Source organism: Rousettus aegyptiacus, unplaced genomic scaffold (assembly GCF_014176215.1).
Source record: "Rousettus aegyptiacus isolate mRouAeg1 unplaced genomic scaffold, mRouAeg1.p scaffold_m13_p_1, whole genome shotgun sequence".
Taxonomy (NCBI): Eukaryota; Metazoa; Chordata; class Mammalia; order Chiroptera; family Pteropodidae; genus Rousettus; species Rousettus aegyptiacus.
The window spans coordinates 90,910,614-90,927,328 of NW_023416284.1; the positions used below are offsets into that span (position 1 = coordinate 90,910,614).

A 16,715-nucleotide genomic window follows, 5' to 3' on the forward strand; every position below is an offset into this window, starting at 1 on the left:
ACTATAATTTATTCCCTAACCATGTTGATAGTGCTAGTTCATTTATTTAGAGCTCTGTGTATTATTTCTTTGTATCATTATCCCATAGTTTATCTGTTCTCTATCTGAAAATTCAGACTGTTTCTTTCCTTTTCTATTACATTTTTAATGTTATCTTGGGCATGTATGTGAGAATTTATCTGGAGTGTAAACACCTGGGATGGAGATACTGGATTATCTAAACTACCGAAAGGGTATACCAATTTATGCTTATATTGCCATTCATAATACTTAAACATCATCTTGTGGCATATTGTCATTCATATGTTTTATAATATTTTGATGTATAGAATTTTTACAAGCAAGACAAATTTTAGTTTTTCTTTCAGAATTTGAAAATGTTTTTATTATTTCAAACATTCTGCTTTATGTCTGCTCAAGCTCACGTAATATCATTTCTTTAATATAGATATCTAAAAATGAATTTTTGTTGTTAGTCACATAGCATTTGCATTTTTAATTATAATAGATACTCCCATGCAGCCACCCATTCACTATCCTAATAGCAGTATATGAGAGAATCCATTTTCACAGACTCTTCTAAATCCATGATTTAAAAAAGAAATACATATTTGTCAATTTGGAAGAAGGACTATTTCATCATATTGTCATTTGAATTTGCATTTTTTGGTGAATTTTGATAAATAGTTTATATTAGTTGACCATTGGTATATTCTCTTATGTAAATGGTCAGTATAATTTGCCCAATTATCTTTTGGGTTTCTGTTAACTTACTGACTTGTTGGAAATTTTACATAATAAGAAGGTCTAATGTCTACATGTGTGTCACAGTTTTTTCCTGAGCTTTACATATTTGTTTTAATTTTATTTTTTTCAAGTAAAGAATTTGTTAATCAAATAATTTTTTTCTGCTACGTCTTTCAGATTTTGTCTTCCTTAGAAAGATTTCCTTTCAAAAAGTTTGTTTTTAACAAGTTTATTGAGGTGTAACTTACATACCACAAAATTCACTCTTAATACATGTAAAATTCAATGGCTTTAGTAAACTTACAGTGGTGCAACTATCACCACAATCCAGTTTTAGAATATTTCTATCATCTTCAAAATGTTCTCTGCTTACAGTTATTCTCTACCCCCATCCCAAGCACCCATTGATCTGCTTTCTATGTCTACAAATTTGCCAGTTATAGATATAATATGTAAATGAAATCTCGCATAGTCTCTTGTGTCTGGCTTCTTACACTTAGTGTAACATTTTTTAAGTTTGTTTATTTTGTAGCATGTATCATTTTCTTCTTTTCAGGTTTTTCAGTTGTTACTTTTTATTACTGAATAGTATTATTTCATTATATGAATATAATACATTTTGTTTATCTTAACTGATAGACATTTGTATTGTTTCAGGTCTTTGGCTATTATGACTAATGCTATGAACATTTACATACATATATTTGTGAGGACATACGTTTTCATTTCTTTTAGGTAGATCTCAAGGAGAGAAATTGCTGAGTCATACGGCAAATGTATTTTTAACTTTTTAAGTGCAAAAAGTGACAATCTGACTTCTTCATTCCCAATCTTTCCTGATTGCACTAACTAGGACTTTCAATACTATATTGAATAAGAGTTCTTGTTCCTGATCTTAGAGGAAAAGCTTTCAGGTTTTTATAGTTAAGTATGATATTAGCTGAGGATTTCTCATATGTGGCCTTTATCATGTTGAAGTAGTTTCCTTCTATACTCATTTTATTTATGTGGTGTGTCACATTGATTGATATGTGTTTAACCATCCTTGTGTCCCAGGAATGAACCCCATTTGATCATGATGTGTGATCTTTTAAATGTATTGTTGTATTTGAATTGCTAGTGTTTTGCTTGGGATTTTTGTATTGCGTTTATTAGAGATATTGGTCTGTAATATATTTTTTTGTCTTATCCTTGCCAGGTTTTTGTATTAGACTAATGTTGGCCTCCTAAAATAAGTTAAAAAGTATTGCCTCTTCTTCAGTTTTTGAAAGAGTTTAGGAAGTATAAATATTAGTCCTCTTTGAAGGACTGGTAGAATTCACTAGTAAAGCCATATGTTCCTAGACTTTTATTTTCTGCAGATGACATGATTCCCTATATAGAAAATCCTAAAGACTCCACCAAAAAACTATTAGAAGCAATAAACAAATACAATAAGGTTGCGGAATACAAAATCAATGCACAAAAATCCATTGTGTTCCTGTACACTAACGATAAAATTTCAGAAAAAAATTTTTAAAAATTCCTTTTGGGATTGCAGCAAAAAGAATAAAAATCCTAAGAATAAAATTAGTGAAGCAAGGCATTTTTTAAAAAATTGAAGAAGACACCAATGTTCATAGCAGCATTATTCACAGTGGCCAAGACATGGAAATAACGGAAGTGTTCTTTGATAGATGATTGGATAAAAAAGATATGATATACATATCCAATAGGATATTACTCAGCCATAAGAAAAGATGAAATACTGCTATCTGCAACAACATGGATGGATTTTGAGATCATGCTAAGTGAAACAAGCCAGACAGAAAAAGTTGAGAACTATACAATTTCACTTATATGTGGGATATAAAACTGAAAACAACAAATAAACAAGACAAACAAAAACTCATAGACACAGGCAACAGTTTAGTGATTACTAGGGAAAAAGATTGGGAAAAGAGGAGGTAAATAAGGGTAAAGGGGGTTAAATATGTTGTGAAAGACATTTGACTTTGGATGGTGAACACACAATGCAATATACAGATGACATATTATTGAATCGTACACTTGAAACCTATGTAATTTTATTAACTAATGTTACCCCAATAATTTAATTTGAAAAAGAAATAAATTGCCCGTGTTTTTCAGATTAATTATAAATTATATACTCCCATCAACAATACATCAGGATTTTAAAAAGGCTTTTTATACCCAAACATATAACATTAGTGATGATAATGGAAATAACTCATATTTAATTTCTTTGTTATTTTTTCTCATTTTGTTTTTAATCACCCAGGATTCATTTTCTAAAATGAGTTTAATATACATTTTACCAACAATTGAAACCCTATCTTAAACTAAGCCTCAACTGTTCAAGGACGTAATTGTGAACTCTGTTTTACTGATGTATTTAACCAATAATTAATCAGAGAGTGTTTATTAAAATTAATGAATATTAGGTTCTAGCATTTTATAAAGCTAATCATTTTTATTATCTTTTTTCAAAAATTTCCATGAAAATATATTTTTCCTCATAAAATTAACTATCAGCATAATTAGTTTTAAAATGAATAAATAATCCTCTTGCTTGCTTATCTGTTTGTTGTAATTAGATGTATGGCTGGAATTTAATACTCAGTTAAAAAAACAAACCTCACAACCTTGAATTGGTGCTGCCCATCAAGAATCTATCACACTTCATGAGGAAATAATTAAAATATAAACAATCTAATGGTACCAGAAACTATAGTTTATGTACTCTCAATTCATTCTCACCTACCCCATCTACCATTTCTTTCTAAAAAATATACTTTTGCTCCTTTTCTTCTCATATGCATCAAGGAAGGCAGGCCCACTCCACAAAAGGTGAATCATGGTTTTGCTGAGCCTACCACTGTAAGCCCAGGGTGCTCCTAGTATGTGTGGAAGTGGGTCTGCTTGGAGGGCTCTTGGTAAAGTCCAGTTGCTCCTTATGAAAATCACATAAGAAGAAATAGTTCTCTTTTCCTGTCTTTGGAAGTCGTTGTGAGAGAATATGAAGACTAAAGTTGCTATAGGCAGCCTACTACCATCTCAAGAATGCTGACATGCGGTGTATGATAAAAAGATGAGAGGCAAAGCCTCAGGATCACTGGTGATGCCAATGGCCTGGTGAATTGACCAACACTGGAGGTGTCCTACATTAGGTCTATCTGCTAAGTGAGACAATACGTTAAGGAAGAATAAAGCAAATTTAAATATTTATGCCATATACTTTCATTTTGTCCTATAATTTCACACCACAGTTCTCAAATAAAATGAGACAACTCATTTTTTCATCTCAGAGAATAAAGTGAAATTAAAGTTACAACCCTGGGATTACACGGAATTTATCTCAACTTGCAGATAAAAAACATCTGCATATGGCAGATGTTATCATCACTTATCAAATTCCTATAGGATGATAACCAGTCTCACATAACAGAATTAAAATATGCATAAAATAAGCTTTGAATGTGTGTGAAAATAAAATAATAGTTTTCTCTGACAGCAGAAAATTGTGTTCATATGATTATTCCTTTGAAATAAACTTCTGAATTATCTGCTTATATTTTATTTAACTTTGAAACTGACTATTCAGATGAAACACAATAGCACCCATTATCTTTTTAACAAATTAATTACCTTTCTCTAAAATCTAACCAACTCTTTTGTTATTAAAGTCTGTGAAATTTAAAACTATATACTGATTTATAATTATAGTTTCACAATATTTTGTGCGAGTCGAAAGTTTGATTTACTTTTCTAACTTGCTTCTCATTATATACTTTTCGTCAATTTTATTTCCATTGTTTGTTTTCAGATTTTATGCATTGCCTTTTTAAACTTTTGATTTAAACTTTCTATTATAGAAAATATTTGAATGTTTCTCAAGATAAAACTATTATTAAATAAGATATATTTAGAGGAGTCTAGCTTTTAGCTCTCTCTCTCAACCCTATTTTCTCTACAGGCAAGCATTTTTTTAAAAAAATTCTCCATTGTTTCTATTTACAAAGATAAATGTGCGAGAGAGAGAGAGAGAGAGAGAGAGAGAGAGAGAGAGAGAATGAGTTTAGCCATATATTCTTATTCTCCTCCTCCATGTTATCTTTTTTAAATGTTTAATACTATACAAACACTCCTGTACCTTGCTCCAAATACATTTTGGAATTGTTCCATAGCACAGTATTCTCAGTTTTTATTCCAGTGCACAGCGTCTCATTGTTCGGATGAACATCAGTGTATCCATGCCTTCCCCTTTTTCTCCCAACTTTGCCTCTGGTTTCTGCTAAGGTAAGATCCATACAGGATTTTCCTGTGACAGACAGTAAGTTTGTCACACAATCTGGAGGGTCTCAGAAATGCATCTTTTCTACTAAAGTTGTTACTTTGTTCTGTTGGCCTATTCCAAGACCTATTAATGGGGAAGGGTATATTTCGAGCCAAAAAGTCAGCATGCCAGCAATTTTTACCTCAGAGACAGGAAAAAAAAAAAAAAAAGATTGAAGTGTTGAAGCCCACCCTTAATTTAAGAAAAGGAGAGTACTCAGGTTTAGATTCTTTCTTTTTAAAAAATATCAGAGAAAAAGAGATAAAAGAACATCTTTATAAAATTTTGAAGGCATAACATTACGAGTTACCTGCATTTCCTATATTCGTGTCCCCTTTCTGTATCTTGTTGTGTGAAGGGACCTGTGTGTTTGTCTTTGGAAACACAAAGATGTAGGATACCACCATGACATGGGTTCATTAAGGGCTTTCTCCTAGCTCAGGAAAACATGACTACTTACGTAATACTAAAAAGTCATGAAAAGGCACGGAAGAAAACAAAGAAACCTTCCAGATCCACAAATGACCAAAATTCAGGAATATAAATGAAAACCATGGTTGAATTGTCATGGAATACCTCTTCTTTTTTTTTTTTTTCTACTTCTTGTCATTAAAGCTGTATGACATAGGCAATTTTTACTTCATGTTTATTTGAGAAAATTTTCATAAAGAAATGTGGGCAAAAGGCCAGTTCACATACACAGGCGGCACTGAGGGTTGGATACAAAGGGGACAGGGAAAGAATGAAGACAAGATACTGCAATCAGTATTGGGAACTTCCAGGTCAAGAGCAGGGGCTGAGGAAGCCATCGGGGAGGACATTTTCTGTAGGGTCACTGAACCAGGAGCAAACCAGATCCTGAGGAAGAACACCCTTTGTGGAATAAGAGCCAAGCAGGAAACCTTTTCATGCTGCGAAGAATCTGGGACAGAAGGTTCTTTCTTCCTTGAGTGTCACCATTTTCACTTCAGCTCAGGAGTCCTGCAGAAGATCAAAGAGTGTTGTATCCAGACCTAACTCAACAAGCATCCTCTTTTCCCCTCCCTTGGGATCTCATGTTATACCACTGAAGTAAGGAGGAAAAAAATTCTTACGTCACCCTGAGCCAAAGCTACTTTAGAGAGCAGGCCTTTTATTAAGTGGAGAGAAGAAGCTTTACTGCAGACTGCCTGATCAGAAGTCAGATCCAAAGTCTTTCCCAATATTTCTGTCTCCTGTCTTGTCACTTCTACATTCTTTTCTAGGGAAACTGAGTGTCTCTAAAAGAGAATTAAATGGCATTACCTGTTGGCTGAAGTCCAGAGTGTCCTGGGAAAGAGAAGAGAAATAATAAATTATAGAGGTAAATCTGTCCCCAAACATAATGTTCCAGGCCCCTAGACCACCCTCCTATGATTTCTCTAACAGAACAATTCATATCACATGAATTCATATCACATGAGAGGAGAGAAGAAACTAAAAGCAGTGACCCATGAAGCTTCTGTCACACAAATCTACTGTTATGTCATTAGCTCTAGTGGCTCTTGTTTCATTTGCCCCAGGATCCTGACCCAAGATCTCCGTGCATGTTAACCCTTTGCTTACCTCTACAAGCCATAGCTCCTTATGTTTCAAACCATGGACTGTTTATTTCTGGATTTCCAGGAAATTTGAGATTGACCGGGATAAAGAGGCTTTAGGTAGGCCTCTGATATGCTGAGAATTAACTTGAGCAAAGTCATATTTCTTCCCTCATTAAGTCTATGAGGAATCTCAGCTGCCAACATGTTCCTTACCTTTCTGATTCCTGAAGTGGATGAACAGCCCCACCCCAAGGAAGAGCAGACCCAGAACGAAGCCACCGACTCCGCTCAGCATCTTGCTCTGTGCAGATTCAGTCTGTGCTCCTGAGAGAAGAAGGTAGTTTTAGTCATTTTTATCCCAAATCTAAATTCTGTAGCTGAGACTCTAGGATTGAGAGCTTTGAGAATAGGAGAAGAAGGCTACCTTGGAAGAACCAGAACAATTGGCCATTTCTAGAAAAGAGACTTAAAAATCACATTGAGGAGGTACAAGTTTCAGGCATTGAACTCCTTTAAATATCACAGCCCTGAAATAAGACTACTTCTTCAACATCTGATGGAGGAGGAGGCTGGGACTCAATAAAGTTGAGTAGCTTGTCTAGGGTAACAGAGCTAACAGAAGGCAGAGCAGAGACAGGAGCCGCTCATGTCAGGAAGGTCCCTAACATTGTAGAGGATGTGCCTCTTCTCAGATCACAATGAACAACTCAGAGAAACAGTGCAGAAGTACCGGCTCAGCCTGAGATAGGGGACTGACTGATCCCGGGGCCAAGGGAGAACCATGACCTGTGATCTCATGGGAAGGCTCAAAATAGGAACAATCTCTTTTCTGTCTGTCATCCATAATTGTCTCCCAGGAGCTACAGATATTTATAAAAATTATCACAGGGCTACCCCCAAGGACCTATGCTGAAGGAGAGGAGAATATGGAGCAAATGAAAATATAGTGTGGGGAGTGGAGAACCTGACACTCAGGGGTAAGCTAAGTCCCCTCATGGTAGGTGAGGCATTTATGAAGTCAGAAAGCTTCTCACTCCATTCCACTGAGATAGGGCTTGTCCGGCTTGGATGCTGCACTTGACAGGTGTAGACTTCTCCACTCTGAGGAACAGTTTCCAGCATCACTAGGGTCTGGAAGGTCCAGTCTCCATTTTGAATCAGGCCTGTGGAGATGACCCCAGCATCCTCTTGCTGGCCATTCCGCAACCATATGACTTCAATGTGGCCTGGATAGAAACCGTTCACAGAGCAGACCAGGAGGTTGTGGTGCTGCAGGCGCTGGGTCTTTGAAGGATATATAGTCACTGTAGGCTCAACTAGGAGAGAAAAGGTAGAGGAGATATGAGAGGAAGACAGAGTAAGTCTTCCTGGTGGGCTGCTTTTCTACCTCCAGTCTCTGGTTCCAGATCTAGTCTTGGGCAAGCCTCCCTCAGGCCTGGCCATGTGGCCATACAGAAGTTATTGCCATGAGCCTGGAAGCTAATCCTTACAGCACAGGCCAGTCAGATTTGAGAGATGTTGAGGAAGTTTGTGGGGTTTTTTTGTTCTTTTTTTTCTTCATAGCATGAAACAGTCATTCATTGTTTTTATAAATGTCATAAATTTATAAATAGTGTTTATAAATCTTTGTAAGGCATGTAGTGTGTTATTAAAAGCATGAATTCTGGAGCAGGACTGCCTGAGTGCAAATCCTCTTAATGATTGCTCCTGAGGGAGTTTTTACACTCCTCTGTGCTTCAGCATTCTCACCTATAAAGGGGGATAAATACTAAATTATCTCTTAGGGTTCTGTGAGAATTAATGCACCTAAAATATTTAAAGCGATAACTGAGATTTAGCCTTCAACGTCTGTTAGCTATTTGTTATCCTTAATTAGAGAGAAAATATGATTCAAGTAGTGAGGGTAATTTGGTTAACAGCTTGGGGAAGATGAGATACAGAGTATGATATCCTGGGAATGCTACACTCACAGCTTAGAGCACCACAGAAATGGTTCTACCCTGGGCAACAAGAAAGGCACAGGTGACTCTCTAACTCTGAGTTCCAGGAAAGCATGAGTCCTGGAGGAGAAGAAAAGGAGCAAAAACCAGTCATTCATTTTTTCATTTCTTGTATTTATACTCAGCTGATCCAATTCCTCTCCCTTGCAAACAAGCATATATATTATTGATTTGTTATCATGTTTCAATTGTCTCTCTTTTTAAGCTGACATTTGAGCTCTGGGCAAGGTCTGGGACTCATTAACAATTGTGCTTAGTGCCTGAGACAATTCCCAATATGAACAGAGTCAATAAATACAATTTTTTAAAAGAAGAGAAACATGGGTAAACACAGCTTTAAATACCACAAAATGGTAGGCTTAAGATTGATGGTAAATCATAGCTAACGATTTTGTGGTATATTTCATTAAATTAAATATGTTTAAATTTCTATGAAAAATAATGAACTGAATCTCATAATAAACCACGAACTGGGGTAAACGCTGAATCAAATATTAGCAAAGTGTTAACAACCTTACTGCATAAAGAACCCATAAAATTATTGAAACACCAGGACCCTAGAGATAGTAGACAATAGACAATTCTTAGAGTAGTAACAATAAGTAGGCAATAAATATGTGAAAAAATTTCGTGAGCCTTAGAAATAAAAGGAATTAAAAATTAAAAATATGTAAAATTTCAAAAAGGTATAAGAAAGGAGAATGTGAGGTAAATTGTTTCAACCATTAAAAGAAATGTTACATAACTACTTGAATACCGTTAACTTAAAAGAATAGTTACATTGTTATGTTAAGTAACAAAACTATAACTCAGAAAGCTGGTTTCACAGTCATTTCAACTGTGTAAAAATATATAGACTTAGGGGCGGAGAAAGCAAGAAATCTAGACCTAAAAGAAGCCCCAGGAAGATCAGGGGTGTTTCAGATGTCTCCCCACACCCTCAAAAATTGTCTGACACGTCTCGATAAATGTTTATGCAACAAACACAGGCGTCCTTATTCCAGGGCTTTCGGAATCAAGAAGGGTGAAGCCAAGACAGACTATCGTGACTCTCCTCCGCACACCTCTCTTCTCTGCTCCCCTAAATCTTCGCCCAACCAGACAGCACCGTAAACCTCCCTTCCCCCATCTCTGACCTCCCCCCGCCCCACCATCAAGCTTCCTCCACCTCCAGCCCCTGCGCTGCCGCCGCCACTCAGCTGCCCCACAGCGGCCACCATAGTCGCCTGACTCCCCCTCCTGCATCCCCCGCTTCCCGCGCTCAGACCCCAGCCGCACCCCCCACCACACACCCTCTGTCCCAGCTCACGGCGCGGCGCACCCCTCACGGTCACGCCGGACATCACACACAGTGTCCCCGACAGCGACGGTCCCACGTCCCCTCGTTTACAGGGCTACGGGGTCCCCCCGACTGAGTCGCGCCCCCCGACCACACGCGCGCGCGCCCCGCCCCCGCCGCGCTCACCTCGCCGCTGCACCGCGAAGCTGTCAAAAACCCCGTAGTTGTGTCTGCAGTACGTGTCCACCGCGGCCCGCCTCTGCGCCAAGAGGTCCGCCTGCGAGTTCAAGTACTCGACGTCCGGCCGCCCGAGCTCGGTCACCGCGCGGTACTCCCCCACGTCGCTGTCGAAGCGCACGAACTCCTCCCGGTTGTAGATGTATCTTTCCAGGAGCCGCACCCGCTCCGTCCCGTTGGAGAAATGACACTCGGCCTTCCTCAGAAACGAGAAATGTGCTGTGGGAACAGGAACGCTGCGGTCACCCGGGCGGGCTCCCGGGGACAGACTGACGGCGACGCCGCCCATCGCGGAGGGGACAGACACCGGCACCTCCACCCAGCAGCGCCGACGGGTCATCTTCCACCCGCCTGCGAGGGGCACCCCTCTGATCCCGAGCCTCCGGGATCCGCTCGCCTTGCGCGCTGGCTGCAGACCCCCAAGCGGGAGCTGGAGGAGGGTTGGCCCCGGCTCCACCTCCTCCTGGGCGCCTTCGCCCGAAAGACACTCAGGGCTCACGCCTCTCGTCCCACAGCCAGTCTCTCTCAGTGAGGGCTAAGGCTCACCCCCGCCCACATCCCAAGTAATAGGCACCGAGACGTCGGAGAACCAATCAGCATCAGAAGTGACTGGCCTCCTTACTTACTGGTGAGAGATTTTATAGGAAAGTCTTCTGAAACGTAGAATATCTTGCATTAAAAGAATTGTTTTAATTTAGTCTTTTAAAATGTGATCCGCTCGTATCGGAAACATTTTATTGGGCCCCTATCGTGAGCCAACTCTGTGTTCATTTCTAACTTTGTCTCTTAATCCCCAAAATGTCAGTTATTGCCAAATAACCAGCCTTGGCCAAGTGTAGAACTTTCACTTCTGTAGTCAGGTCCTGTCAGCAGGGGTAAAACTGAAAGAAGATGACATTTTCATAGAGACAGTTTACAAAAGATGATCAGGTCCCAGACTTTGCTTAGAGACCTTTGCTTAGAAATGATGACAGAGAGCAGTGGACTCCGATCATACCAGGGATATTTTACTATTCACAAATTCTCTAGTACCTTCTTGACCCATGAGAAAGTTGAAAAATAAAAATGTTCTTTTTTACATGTTTCTGTGTGTATTTTGTATGTTAGCTTGTATGGTTAGCACTGTTAGTCCATGTTCATGTGCACAACTTGCAGTTACTAGATATAGCAAATTAAAATACGGGATGCCCAGTAATTTTAGATTTCAGATAAATTATTGTTGTTTCACTGAAATTCAGATTTAATTGGGCATCCCGAATTTTATTTGGGAACCCTAGGCCAGCTTGCTAATAAATCTCAGGAGGAGTGTATTTGATACTTCTTTGCGTTCTTCAATATATGTTCATCTTAGCCTGCACATAGTGTGAAGCCGTGAAGCTGCATGGAACTTTTCAAATAAGAAGTGCAAAATAAATAAAAATTTCTTCTAATTATTGGAACTAGCAGCCTTTGCATCTCACTACCACCAGCACTAAGACCCACACTGGTATATATGAACGTCAGAATTTTCATCAATAATTCATACCGAATCAAGACACTATTCACTAATGGTGGGTAGAGTCCAAATTCTAGAATTAGAAACCCTAAATTTGAACATGAGCTCTTCCAATGGGTCAGTTTTTAAGACCCATGAGTCTTTTTTCTTTATCACTAAAGTAAATTTAGTGATAGTATATTTCTCACAGGATATAGTGTAGTGTGAAATTAAATAGTGATTCTTCTTAGTCCTAATCACATAATAAATAATAAATACATTGCTATTTTAATTTTTAGCCCTTGTATGAATGTAAGCTCACAAGATCTTTCTATTTCTTAACTTTCTAAGGCAAATAATATCTTCATCATCATTTTGTAATTGTCTTCAACTAATTTTAATTAATAATCACCAATTCGAACACATAAGCGCATATGCATTGGTTTATAATAATGGAATATAGATGAACCTAATACAAAAGAAATGTGCTAACATAGAAGAGAGGAAATTTCTAGATTCTGAAATTTAGACTATAAATCTAGGTTCTAGCACTAACTATGTGAATTTTAGAGTCCATAGACATGTATGTTTTTAATTGCTACAGATAAGATAGGATAGGCCTCCTTCTCGTCTGCTACATACATACTCTCTGTCTGTCTCTGTCTGGCTCTGTCTCTGTCTCTCATTATGTAACCACCTCCATTTTCCTGCAATTTAAACAGTATATGTGTCAATAACTCCAACATATATACTTCCAGCCCTGGCCAGTCCCTGAACTCCAGTCTCACATATTCCATTGTCCTATTTACAGCTCTGCATAAATGTCAAAAAAATCATTTCAAACTTAAACAAAATATTTATTTCTAACTCCCACTTTAAATTATTTTCTTCCACAGTCTTCCCTATCTCAATACACAGCACCACTAAATTTATTCAAATTATTCAAGACAAAATCCTTAGATAAGCCTGATTTTTCTACCTCTCCTCCCTTTAATTCATTATCAAGTCATACAAATATCTATCTCAAATCTGCTTTTACCGCTGTCTTCGTCGCTACCACACTAAATGAAGCCAAAAGCACGTCTTCCTTGGAGAACTCTTCCATGCTCCTAAATGGTCTCCCTAACTCCACTTGTGAAACTCTACCATACAAGCTCCATGTGGCAACTAGAACGATTTTTTTCAAATATATGTAAATTGACTCTCCTTGTAACTCTCCAGTAGCTTCACATATCTCTTCAAATAAAATTTTGTCAGAGAACCTCCAGCACAGGATACAGGCCTTATAAATATTGGGGTTCAAGGAGCAAGGAAAGGAGATAATGAGGGAGGCCACTTGATACATCCTCACATATTAGGGAGTAGCACCAACGTCACAGATCTTGTTGAGGCCATAACACGGGATCTTCTAGATGAGACTCTTCTAATTCTTTTTTGACTCCCTATAAAATTTCAGAGAAACTTTCCCTTTTCTTGGCACAACCCAACATAATAAATGGAACTGCTGGATGGGGGATCATTTTAACATTATTATTTAAAAATTTTCCCAGCTCCTCAGTGAATAGGATGCAAGGCTGGAGAGATTTTACTGGAAGAGAGTTGAGAAGAAATGGTCTATATATGGAGTCGCTTGTACAGTTCTCACAGAGGGCAAACAGCTAGGCCCCTTTTGTTCTAGAAAGAAATGAAGATCCAAATGATAAATGTAGGTGGTCACTGAAGAAAATGTCACAGTTTACAAAGGAACATGGCCTGGACATAGTAAAAAGCTAATTCCCTTCCTCCTCACCCCCACAAAGCTAACCCATAATGTGTGTACTTACATGAGGTGACCCTGGCCCAAGCCAACGGAGGGCTCAGCACCATCAGTATTACGGTCAGAGCTGCCATCCAGGAGCCTCTGGGGAACCACAGACACACCATGCTGGAGAGCAGAGAGGACAGAATTGAGGGGAGCAGGTAAATCTCACGTAGTGAGGACTAGGACTCTCCACCCACATCCCAAGTAATAGGAACCAAGGAACTCATTTCTTTGTTACTGGATTGGTTAATCTCCGTTTTGGAGAACCAATCAGCATCAGAAGTTACGAGCATCATTAGTTACTGGTTAAAGATTCAGTATGAAAGACCTCTTCTGAAACTTAGAATTTCTTGCATTAAAAAGATTGTTTTAATTCAGTGCTTTAAGGGTTTGATCCACTTGTATCTGAAACATTTTCTTGGCCCCTATTGTGAGCCAGCTCTGTGCTCATCAGTGATGTGCTCATGAGTTTGAGTTTATTAGGAGCATTAATTTCTCTTATTTAAAGACAGAACTGTTTTGACATGTATGAGTGAGTGCATTAGGAGCTGAGGGAGTGGAGGGAAGATTGCAAGTTAGGAGACCTTCGATCTGTCCTAAGTGCACCATAACTCAGTGTTGTAGATTTGGGGAAATTATTTAACCTCTTACAGTTGAAATGTGGGCACTGCAACCTTTTGGGTATTTTAATACTGGAATATGTTGTGATTCTGTGAGCACCTCAAGCAGCAGTCTCCCTTGCCGACTGATGACTTAACAGACTTATAGCTGTTGATTGGAGAATCTAGTCTGTACTTCCTTATAGGGAGGGATGTTTTTTATAAACTAAAAAATTGAAAGTTGGTCAATAAATTAACCTGAGTGAAAGGTTTTTCAGGTTTGTCTCCTGATGCTGTCACTGAGTTTAGTGGCACCTCCAGAACACGCATAGAGAAAAGGGCTTAGAGGAGGCGATCTACATGGAACAGAGGATTTTGTATTGCACTTACACTTACAATGTGATAAAGCCACTGTCTAAATGTTCAATTCCTTACTCCTGGTCCCTATTATGATTTTCTCATTTTCTTGGGAGGGCACGTCCTCTTATTTATTCTTTTCTCGCTTTATCCTAAGGAAAAATATAAGAAGACTTGGCTAATAAATACATTACAGAGTGCTCAGGAAATGGAAGGAACACTATGGAAAAACTATGAATTACATCTTTTGATGTAATCACATCATTTTAAATACACATTATATTAATCTAAATATAATGTCTCAGATCATGAATGGACTTTAAAGAACAAATATATATCTAAAGTTCTGCATGAATTCATACCCACCACAGTTCTTCATGTACCTTCATATCGGTGGTGATGGAATACTCACTTTGCTGAAATAAGAATGACTAAAATTTAGTGGATGAAATGGATAAAGGTGGTCAAAAGGTACAGACTTCCAGCTGTAAAATAAATAAGTCATGAAGATGTAATACATAGACTTCCAGCTATAAAATAAATGTCATGAGGATGCAGTAGATTTTAAAAGTTCTCATCACAAGAAAATATATTTGTAACTATATATGGTGACAGATGTTAACTAGACTTATTCTGGTGATCATTTAATGAAACATACAAACATTAAATCATGTTATAGACCTAAAACTAATATATGTTATATGTCAATTTTACCTCAATAAAAAAAATATTTGCTAAAATTTATGAGCAATTTTGAGCACTTTACTCTGTACCCAGATTTATCAAGGGCTTTTTATACATCATATTTTTATTTAATTATCACATCATCTCAGTGAAATAAGTACCCCTTTCTTCTGCAAAGATAGAAAAAATAAAATGATGGAGGTTAAACAACCTTTGTAAGGAAACAAGACTAGTAAACGGGACACTCCAGGCTGAGCAAGCAATTGTGATTCCAAAGACCACAAGCTCAGTCAGTACATCATATCACCTTACAGTCATTTCTGAAGAGAATAATATCCTTATGCTAAAACTATTCTTATCACTTTAATTTATGAATATGCATATCAATAAGACTACTCATTTTAATGAATGACAGCATTTTATATAATTCAAGGCAGCTACTATATAGCAATTCTAGTTCCTTCAAAAGATTTCCCTCATCGCCATCTTTACTCTTCTTTGGAAATGACAAATTTTGCATTTATCTTATGTAATGACACCCATAGCTCCTGCACAAGTCTCTTTCTCATTAAAGATAATAGTGACCTCAAAATCCCTAAATCCAATCTATTGTTCTCAATTATTATTTCAGGTTTTTCAGCATATTAAGTGCACATTTGAACATCTAAAAATAGAAATTTTATCTCGCAGATTTTGGGAAAAGTCCTTGAGACCATAAGGTGACTTCTAGTGGTCTCTGCACAGGTTCAACAAAGAGTACACATCAGCTTGCTGTATATCTGACCAGAAAGATGAAAAATATCCTTGGTAGGTATAACATTACCACTAACTGTGGTTAAATATTATCTCCAAACCCACTGAAAAATGATCTCTAGTAGTAATGAAGGGTTCCCTAGGTTAAGAAGTCTTATGTAAAAGGAAATCTTTTGTATAAGTACCTCCAGCTTCTATGGAAAGTATGAAGTTAAGTTGTCTTTTAGTATCATCTTCAATTCATTTTCCCATCTCAAATATAGAGCCCTGGAGATCATATATTTTGATGATGTTTATGTTATAAAACTGCCTCAAAGTGATAGAGTCACAATATTCCAATCTTCACAATAGCATGTGGCAAACATGAAAAGAAACAGCCATTAACACAAAAGGCAATTTTTTTTTGCCGTTAAGCATTATAGCACCATACCTCAAATGGGTCATGAGCTATCCCAGTGCATGAGAAACCTGGTATACAGAATCCTACAGCTATATACAATCACCATTCAATAGAAGGTGCAGAATTCTACTGTGCTCACCATGGTAGTGATAGGCAGATAATCTAGGCGAATTGTCCTTCTAGTAAAAACTGAACCTATGCCACAGCCAGCCAGATTCTACTTGCGGGTACAGAAAATATTGAAGAATGCTTTATGAGCATTGATGATGATGCTTACCTCTTCTGTTTCTTCCATAATGGATGAAACACCAATTCACATATTTAAGAAGCTCAAAATATTCCAAGCGGTATAAATAAAACACACTACACATACCCTGGTAAAACAACAGAATATATAAGACAAAAAGAATATCCTAAATGCAACCAGAGGGGTTAAATGCAGGTTAATTATCTTTAAAGAGTGATAATTAGACTAACTGCTGGCTT

At 37.6% G+C, this 16,715-nt stretch overlaps 1 protein-coding gene across 1 annotated transcript; it reads right to left on the reverse strand.

Annotated features, from left to right (window-relative positions):
* Nucleotides 1-5,983: 5,983 nt before the first annotated feature.
* On the reverse strand, nt 5,984-13,448 carry LOC107506765 (H-2 class II histocompatibility antigen, E-S beta chain). The gene is made up of 5 exons (XM_016137622.2): nt 10,111-13,448; nt 7,680-7,961; nt 6,859-6,969; nt 6,368-6,391; nt 5,984-6,064 (listed from the first exon to the last, which is right to left on the reverse strand). Exons 1-5 carry the CDS (start codon nt 10,499-10,501, stop codon nt 6,051-6,053), a joined length of 822 nt encoding a protein of 273 aa, XP_015993108.2. The 5' UTR covers nt 10,502-13,448; the 3' UTR covers nt 5,984-6,050.
* Nucleotides 13,449-16,715: the final 3,267 nt, after the last annotated feature.

What these genes read in the sequence shown, in the direction of transcription:
- LOC107506765 (XM_016137622.2), bottom strand. Translation starts at nt 10,501, where the DNA reads ATGACCCGTCGGCGCTGCTGGGTGGAGGTGCCGGTGTCTGTCCCCTCC. An exon ending in CCCTATCTCAGTGGAATGGA is followed by an intron (nt 6,970 to 7,679) that starts GTGAGAAGCTTT and finishes TTCTTCTCTCAG; the next exon opens with GAGCACAGACTGAATCTGCA. An exon ending in CCACTTCAGGAATCAGAAAG is followed by an intron (nt 6,392 to 6,858) that starts GTAAGGAACATG and finishes TCTCTTTCCCAG; the next exon opens with GACACTCTGGACTTCAGCCA.